Here is a 9,109-nt window from a genome sequence, read left to right as displayed (position 1 = left end):
CTAGGCCGGCTGAGGCCGGGACGCCTGGAGGGGCTCGGGGCGGCAGGGCAGCGGGCCGGGGCCCCAGCTCTGCGGCCCAGGGCCTCTGGGACGAGAGGCCCGTGCCGGCAGCCCGGCAGGGCCCAGGCGCAGGTGCGTGGGGACCGAGGCTCCGCCCAGCGCCGCGGCCCGGGTGCGGTTGCGCTGCGTGCGCCTCGGGGCCTCCCGCTGCGGCTGGGCAGCCCCCGGTGCCAGGTCCCAGGGCCTGTGCTGTGGCCCCAGCTGCGCAGGCCTCCGGACAGCCTGGCCCCGACCCGGCCACCTGCCGCTCTCCACCTGGCTCCTGGGTGAGCGTTTGCAGCCAGCGCGGCCGCCCGCATCCGACAGCCGGCTCGTGGGCGACGCTCCGAGGGAGAGCGGCCGCTGCCGCGCACGGCGCGGCTGTGTGGCCTGAAGGCCGGGCGGCGTGCGGGCCGACCCCCGCCCTCCGGGTGGGCGTGGCTCCTGGGGGCGGGCCCCGGCGGCCGAGGGCAGAGCCCGGCGCGCGCGGCCGGGAGCACGAGGTCTGGACGCGGGGACCCGCTGCGGCGGCCCAGGGCCCAGGGTCCGAGCTCCGGGGGGGGGGTGGGGGAGAGGCGTGCGGGGTGAGGGTGTGGGTGGGGGGCCGGGGGCCGGGGACCGGAGACAAGCGGGCGCGTGGGCGGCAGGCCGGGCCTGGGGCCGGCCCCGCCTCCTGGGCCGGGGCAGTACCGGCTGAGGGGCGCCGGGTGGGCGGGGGTGGCAGGCGCTTCGGGGAGCCCCGGCGCCGCGCGGTGAGGCAGGGCCGGCCGGCCGGGCGGCCGGCAGGAGGCGCCGGCGCTCGCGCCTGCGGCGGGTCGCTGCGGGAGAGTCGGGGGCCGGGCAGGCCACGGGGGTGCGCGTGGCGGTGGGGAGTCGGCGGGGCGCCGTCCGGGGACTGAGCCGTCGGGGGCGCGCGGGTCGCGCCGTGGGCCCGAGGGCGGGGCCGGGGCCGGTGGCGTGTGGGCAGGCGAGCGGCGGGGCTCCCGGGAGCCAGTGGCGTGCGGGGCAGGTGGGGCCCGAGGCCAGGGGCGGGCCGGAACGGCTGGCGGCGGCGGCGGCGGGCTGAACGGTCGGCCCGGAGGCGGCCGCCCTCAGCCTCCGGGGGCGGGGCGGGGCCGGGCGGGGCGGGAGCGGGAGGCTGGCGGCTGGCGGCTGGCGGCGCGGCGGCGCGCAGCGGGCTCTTGAGGCTGCCGGCGGCGGCAGCCGGCGTCTACGGCCATACCACCCTGAACGCGCCCGATCTCGTCTGATCTCGGAAGCTAAGCAGGGTCGGGCCTGGTTAGTACTTGGATGGGAGACCGCCTGGGAATACCGGGTGCTGTAGGCTTTTGCCACGCGCTGCTCACTCTCGCTCGCGCTCCGTTTTCCGGCCCCGAGCTTGCGGGAGCCTGGCTCCCCGTCGCCTGCAGGGCCAGGCATGCCAGTCGTCGGCCCTGTCTCCTGCCCATCGTGCGCGCTACCTTTCCCGGTGACGCAGCCAAGCAGGCAGCCACTCAGTCGGCGGCCACCCAGGTCTTCCTTGCAGCTTTCAAGGTCTCACTAACCCACACCAGCCTGGGTCGCTCATGGTTCTCTCGCAAATGGTATAGTGTTCATAGCCCCTTGTCCTGCTAGACCTAGGCCTCTCTGCAGCCCTCCTTGTGGCACCTTCTTCCCACTGTATAAATCTTGTTCTACTGCTGGGTTAGTCATTTCCCTCTTTCCCTGCCTTCCGTGCTCCACCAAGATTGGCCTAAGGCAAAATTTCACCTAAAAAGCTGGATCCCATCCCCCAGACTTGTCTCCTTTTGTCCTAGGTATAAGCCCTACCCAACGTGCTTTCTGGCCTTTTACCTTTATGTATGAGAACTTCTAGTTGAAATTGGGTGGTAGTCTCAACCAACAGCCTTCGAAATCAATACAGAAATTGATACAGATACAGCGACACCCAGCGAAAATCCTGTGGTTTATCAGTCCTATTGTAGGTAGTATTTGGACTTGAACATTTCTTTCCTTTCCGAGTCCATCTTGGGTATCATATATCCCCTGACTTTTGTCTTTATGGCAGGATTTCTCTTCCATGTGTACAGTTGAGGGCTTTTTTTTTTTTAAGATTTAAAAAAAAATTTGTTTCTTTTCCCTCACCTACTTCCCCCAGTTGTCTGCTCTCTGTGTCCATTCGCTGTGTGTTCTCCTGTGAGTGCTTATATCATTATCAGCGGCACCGAGTATCTGTGCCTCTTTTTGTTGAATCATCTTGCTGCGTCAGCTCTCTGTGTGTGCGGCACCATTCCTGGGCTGCCTGCGCTTTCTTTCGTGCCGGGTAGCTCTCGAGGGGTGCACTCCTTGCACGTGGGCTTCCCACCCCTGAGTGGCAGTGCACTCCTTGGGCGCATCAGCACCGTGCATGGGCCAGCTCCACATGGGTCAAGGAGGCCCAGGGTTTGAACCGCAGACCTTCAGTGTGGTAGGCGGAGGCCCTAACCACTGGGCCAAGTCAGCTTCCCTGAAGGCTTTTTTCTTCCACTCTCCCCACCCCCACCACCCCTTGTGGATGTATCCCTGCATTTCCTTCCATAGAGGGCCGTGAGCCCAGGTTGACTGCAGGTCTGCTGTCGGCAGTCATCTCTGTTTTGGTATTTTTTATAAACTAATATTTTAGGTATTAATGTTCTTTTTTTCTAGTAGACTACTACTTTAATTCAGCTTCCCATTTTAAATTACCTAAACTAAAATTTCCAATGAAAATAGAAAATTTATCATGCACATAGTAGTGTAAAATCATATTTTCTCTGCGTATCATTTGTATTTATCTGCCAACCTTTCTTAATTATGCCTATCGATTGTTCAACGTTTCCTTTTTTAAGAAAATATTTGTATAAATGTAACACTTTTCTTTCAAATTTTATTTGAAAGTCTATTTCTCTTCTAACATTGTAGGCATATAAGAAGTTGACTCTGGTTTTATTTCATTCATTTTGCCTTAATACAATGCATCCCAAATGAACATTGTGGTAGTTGTTTAAAAAAAATGAGTATCACCATTGCTCACACATAATGTGAGACAGTGATTGTTTCCTATCTGTTAGATGTATGCTCATTACACATCAATAGCTAATCTCAGAAAACTGATTTCTGTGGAGGAACACAAATAACTAGGTAGTTCTTGAATAAAGTTAAAAATGAGAGCCGCTAGAGTTCCACTGTCTTCATCTGGACCTACAAAAGCACAGTATTCACCCGTTCCTTCCTGTAGTCCTCCCCTCGTTTTCAGATAGTCCATCTCCATCAAGGTTTCCTTTCGCGTTCTTTAATAATCATGTCCTATTGAGAATGATGAATTTTATATCGAGTAGTTGTAATAGTTCCCTAGAGTATAACTGTAATTAGAAAAGTAATTTCACCCATTCTTTCTCATTGCCTGGTCCCATTTTACCATCCTTTAAACTGTAGGAATATACATTTAGAAAAAAATAGTTTTAGCCTTCTGGGAGAAGAGGGTGAATGTAGCCTGTGCCTCGATTTGTCGAAAAACACATTCTTCATTTTTTGCGTTAGGGGAGTAGCCTTAAGACCCTTTCGCTCCAGAGATTTCAAACATATTTTCATCGGTTAGCCTAGATTAGTATAATTAAATGTATTCAATATATTCCCGCGTTTACATAACAAATTTCGAAAACGTGCAAATCGGCCCTGTTCCTCAGTTATAAACGCTCCCCGGCTGTCAATTTGTATCGGCACCTATCTTTTTTCCCCTGGTGGAATCCCCTGAGCAGTGTTAAGCGGGCGCAGGTGGAGGCGCCGGAAGTGCGCAACGGAAGAGGCGGGCCTTGACCCTGCTGAGCCTACGTGTCCCGCCTCCTGGCCTCTGTCTTCCAATTCTTTGAGGCCGCTCCTTCCAGCCTACTTCCGCCTTCCGGTTTCCCCAGGGCCACGTGGGTGTTATGGGTTTTGCCTGAACAAGTGTCACCCTCGGCGCGTCTTACTCCTGGGTGTTCTCCATGGCGTCCGAGCTGGCCGCGCCGGTGGAGCTGGGGTTCGCGGAGGAGGCCCCGGCGTGGCGGCTGCGCAGTGAGCAGTTTCCCAGCAAGGTGGGCGGGCGGCCGGCGTGGCTCGGGGAGGCGGCGCTGCCGGGCCCCGCGGAGCTGGCTTGCCCCCTGTGCTCTCGCCCGCTGGCCTTCCTGCTGCAGCTGTACGCCCCGGTGCCCTGCCGGCCCGACGCCTTCCACAGGCACCTCTTCCTCTTCTGCTGCCGCGAGCCGCCCTGCTGCGCCGGCCTGCGAGGTGAGGCCCGCCCGCAGGTGACGGTTTGGGGGTCGGTGGTCGTTAGTGAAGACCCATTTCTCCCCGCGCTGTTTCACCCAAGCTTGGTTTCTCGTTGTGGTCTCAGTGCTTTCTTATAGATATTTTTGAATAGCTCCTACGTGCACAGGGTTAAAATTCAGGCAGTACTCAAATTTTATCAATCTCACTTAATTCTTCTCGTTAAGTTAAATTTAGTTCCGCCCCAAGAACCAACTCAGGTGATCAGGCAATTCTGGACTTCAGAAACTAGTCGTTTTCATTTATGCATGTTATTTTCTTTTCTCCTCTTCCAGTAAATAAACCTCCTGGGAGCAGAAAGTTCCTTCTATTTATCTTTATTATTAGTTTTTAAAATGACTTTTTTGACCTGTGTCTGAGTCGAGGCTGAAGTATTTGTGCGATTGAATTGCTCTGGATTTATTGATAATATTCATAGTTTTTCTTCTATTTTTTTCTTAGTTTTTAGGAATCAGTTACCCAGGAAAAATGACTTCTACTCTTACGAGCCACCTTCTGAGAATCCTCCCTCAGAAGTAGTATCTGTTTGTCTCCAGCTCAAGTCGGGTGCTCATCTCTGCAGGGTCTGTGGCTGCTTAGCTCCCAAAACATGCTCCCGATGTCAGAAGGCACATTACTGCAGTAAGGAGCATCAGATGCTAGACTGGAAATTGGGACACAAGCAGGCTTGTGCACAGTCAGGTGAGTCAGGTGTGTTCTGTTTTGGTTTTTAATCTCAACTCAGTTTCACGGCTTCTGTCAATGCAAAGCCTTTTATTTTGAAGATAAGCTTAAAAGTTAAAATTAGAAAGGGTACCGAACTTTTCAATATTTCTTAGTTTGGTCTGTGAACGCTTTTATAGAAGAGGAGCTGGGAAGCCTTTAGCATTAGCTTGACTCAGAGAAGAGTGCCAGTGTGGACAGTTTTCAGTTGCTCCATTTTTGGTAGGTTTATATTTAAGCTCTTTCGTGGTAGATGTAAAATATTGTATAATAAAAAGTTAATATAAGTTTCATATATTTCCTTTAAGATTTAAAATTTGGTATTCATTTCCACCTTAGCTTACCCTGCCCAGCGCCTGATAGGCTGAGGAAGAGTAGTGAAAGAGAGTCAGATTGTCTGATAATGATCTGAAGAATAATGAAGATTTGATTAAAAAAAACCTTTTTTTTGACTTTTTATACTCTATTTCTTCAAAACCATTTTAGAATGAGGTAGAAGGAGGAGAGTACGTAGTTTTTATTTTAAGTAGCAAGATATGTTGCTGTTAAAGAAATTCATAAAACGTAAAAGTGAATGTAAAAGGAAAATTTATAGTGTCCTGTATAACCAACTACCCAGGTTATTTCCTTCCAGACGTTTTTCTGTGTGTACAGAATATGTTTTATTAAAAATAAAGTTATGGTTTCAACTTTCTATAATTTCCCCATTTCACTAAAATTTTGTTATAGTTATTCATGTTAAAGAATAATTCACATATTTGTTATTTGCATGCAAATAAATTCCTAATGAATTAGAGAGAAAGTCATTAGACCCTTGTCAAGGAACAAGATCAAAAACAGAAGGGACAAAGAAAAGCTTTTGCCATTCTTGCTGCAGTGAATACAGTTTTGGGTAAACTTATTAGCTGTCAGCATAGAGGCCTGTTGAACATTCTGATGTTGAGTGGGGAGGAATATAAAAACAATTTTCTCAGTACATGAGAGGCTGTCTCTGTACTATTTGTAAGGTCTTTTTATTATTACTTGCCAGGTCTGCCATGTTCCTCATGAGACTTTTCATTTGTAATTACATGAAGAGCTTGGTGCCTTTGGCCGGTGCCTCTAAAATGGCTTCCTATTTGTAGTACATAAAAGTGCCCTTTCTTCGGCTAAGCCCTCCCTTGGTCCCCTGGCCATTGTAGAGTTTCTCTATCTAGGACAGAGTGGGTCAGCTGGTGTTCAGAGCAGCCTGATCCAGTTTGTTGGCCCCAGAAAATATATTTAATTTTTTTTTTGCCATTTCACATAAACCATCAGAGTTCTTGGCTTCTTTTTTTAAAAATCAGGAGATCTGTAAGTGCTGGACTACTCTTCCAACTTGGCAGCTGTCCCCTAAGTACAGGCCTGTGCTCTCCAGCTCATGACAGCCATCATCACCTTCTTTTGTCTCCTGGGCGCTCCCTGCTGATTAGCAACATGCTGAGCTCTCATTAGCAGAAACCCCCCCCATAATGCTGCTTCACTAAGTCTGCAGTTTGGGTCCCTCACATGTTAAAGTCCAGTGGCAGTTAGGCGGGGGTGGCATGGTGCACACAGCACTGAGGACTCACGCGCCTTCTCTCCTGCGTGTCTTCAGTTTCTAAGGCTCCCAGAACTCCATCCAGTGGGTTCACATTCTAGGCAGTAGGAAAGAGGAAGGGGCCAGAGAGGACAGGCCTTTTTCCTTTTAGGACACTTCTGAGTCTCGGTGGCAGCTGTGCTTTCATTCCCATGGTCAGGACTCAGAGTCATGGTCTAACTCGGGGGAAGTGGAGGCTGGAGCTGTCTAGTTCCCCGTGACCCTGTGTGCTGCTCAAAAGCTGAGATTCCTTTATTATTGAGGAAGAAAGGGAGAACAAGTGTTGAGGAAGAACTAGTAGACTCTGACAGTTACCATTTCTTGTCTTGCTTGTCTATTTTTTTATAGTGGATAAGTATTTTTCTGTACCCATGTCTTCACTAGTGATTTGAAAACAAAGCAGGAACTACCCAGATGGTAGCTAAGACCAGTTCATTCCATTCTTTTTTTTTTTTTAAAGATTTATGTATGTATTTATCCCCCCCACATTGTCTGTTCCCTGTGTCCACCTGCTGCATCCTTCTTGTCCGCTTCTGTTGTTGTCAGCAGCACGGGAATCTGTGTTTCTTTTTGTTGTGTCATCTTGTTGTGTCAGCTGTCCTTGTGTACGGCGCCACTCCTGGGCAGGCTGCACTTGCTTTCGTGCTGGGAGGCTCTCCTTACGGGGTGCACTCTTTGCGCGTGGGACTTCCCTACACAGGGGACACCCCTGCGTGGCAGGGCGCTTCTTGCACGCATCAGCACTGCGCGTGGGCCAACTCCACACGGGTCAAGGAGGCCCGGGGTTTGAACCGCGGACCTCCCATGTGGTAGACGGACGCCCTAACCACTGGGCCAAGTCTGCTGCCTCATTCCATTCATTTATGCTGACAGCCTTGCCCCTTTTATAGGCATTTAATTTATGCCTCCTAATAATCTAAATACAGGAAGTACATGTTAATTTACTAGGAAATCCATTACCATGTGGAATAGAATATGTTAGAAATTGGGATTTATTTGGCCACCTTCAAATCTAAATGATTACTAATGATGCTAATAATCTTCTCTTTTAGATAATTTGGATACAATTCCAGACCACAACTTTCTTTTTCCAGAATTTGAAATTGCAATAGAAACAGAAGACAAATGTCCTCCGGAAGTTCTGGAAAAGGAAGTCGACTCAGAGTTTACAGGGAGCATGGGTAAGGAGTGAGTTTCAGATTTATACCTTGAACAATTAAATATAACGTTTGAAAAAAGGTCTCATTAATACGGCAAGAAGAGAAGGTACTAAAAGGAGAAAGAGGGCTCACTTTGGAGGCTGCAGTCTAATATTCTCATTGTCTCAGGTGAAAATATCCCTCCTGTACCCTGCTTCCTGGCTTATCTCAGCTGCGTTCTGGTTGCCAGTCAAGACCTGCCAAAGGAGGGGCCTGGGTGGTCACTTGGGTAGGGCCACGTAAGATGGCAGACACTTGGGAAGTGGACTTGGCCCAGTGGTTAGGGCATCCGTCTACCACATGGGAGGTCCATGGTTCAAACCCCGGGCCTCCTTGACCCGTGTGGAGCTGGCCCACGTGCAGTGCTGATGCACGCAGGGATGTCCCCGCCCAGGGGAGCCCCATGTGCAAGGAGTGCGCTCCATAAGGAGAGCTGCCCAGCGCAAAAGAAAGTGCAGCCTGCATAGGAATGGTGCCACACACACACGGAGAGCTGACACAGCAAGATGACGCAACGAAAAGAAACACATATTCCTGTGCCGCTGACAACAACAGAAGCGGACAAAGAAGACGACTCAGAAAATAGACACAGAGAACAGACAACTGGGGTGGGGGGGAAGGGGAGAGAAATAAATCTTGGAAAAAAAATAAAAAAGATGGCAGACACTTGGTAAGGTGGACTTGGCCTAAGACCTGCTTCTCCTCAGGCTGAGATAATGCACGTGAGTGTGCCCAGCACTGTACTTGGCACATGGCAGAGTTCTATTTGTACTGTTTTTTATTTTTATTTTTATTTTTTATTTTATTTCTCTCCCATTCCCCCCCCGCCGCCTCCGTTGTCTGCTCTCTGTGTCCATTCATTGTGTGTTCTTCTGTGTCCGCTTGCATTCTTGTCAGTGGCACCGGGAATCTTTGTTTCTTTTTGCTGCGTCATCTTGTTGTGTCAGCTCTCTGTGTGTGTGGTGCCATTCCTGGGCAGGCTGTACTTTCTTTTGCGCTGGACGGCTCTCCTTACGGGGTGCACTCCTTGCGCGTGGGGCTCCCCTTTGCAGGGGACAGCCCAGCAGGGCACGGCACTCCTTGCGCGCATCAGCACTGCGCGTGGGCCGGCTCACCACATGGGTCAGGAGGCCCTGGGTTTGAACCCTGCACCTCCTATCTGGTAGGCAGACGCTCTATCCCTTGAGCCATATCCGCTTCCCTATTCGTACCGTTAGCCACAGTCATCCACCTCGGGGCTCGCTGTGTTCTCTGGTCCCCTGCCTTGTAC

At 51.4% G+C, this 9,109-nt stretch overlaps 1 protein-coding gene and 1 non-coding gene across 2 annotated transcripts in view; both read left to right on the top strand.

The window, feature by feature from the left end:
- The first annotated feature begins 1,247 nt into the window (after positions 1-1,247).
- LOC111759295 (5S ribosomal RNA) lies at positions 1,248-1,366 on the top strand. Its single transcript, XR_002793336.2, has one exon. It is a non-coding gene; the product is annotated as a 5S ribosomal RNA (ribosomal RNA).
- A 2,566-nt stretch (positions 1,367-3,932) lies between these two features.
- The window catches only part of PDCD2 (programmed cell death 2), a 32,285-nt gene continuing 27,108 nt past the window's right edge, over positions 3,933-9,109 (top strand). The window contains 3 exon segments of the mRNA XM_058289708.2: positions 3,933-4,302; positions 4,783-5,022; positions 7,693-7,821. Of these exon segments, the coding sequence (XP_058145691.1) occupies positions 4,020-4,302; positions 4,783-5,022; positions 7,693-7,821 (652 nt within the window). The 5' untranslated portion in view covers positions 3,933-4,019.

The sequence above is a fragment of the Dasypus novemcinctus genome, chromosome 28 (assembly GCF_030445035.2).
Source record: "Dasypus novemcinctus isolate mDasNov1 chromosome 28, mDasNov1.1.hap2, whole genome shotgun sequence".
In the NCBI taxonomy this organism is placed as follows: domain Eukaryota; kingdom Metazoa; phylum Chordata; class Mammalia; order Cingulata; family Dasypodidae; genus Dasypus; species Dasypus novemcinctus.
The sequence above is the reverse complement of the archived record's forward strand: the minus strand, read 5'-3'. Positions and strand labels throughout refer to the sequence as shown.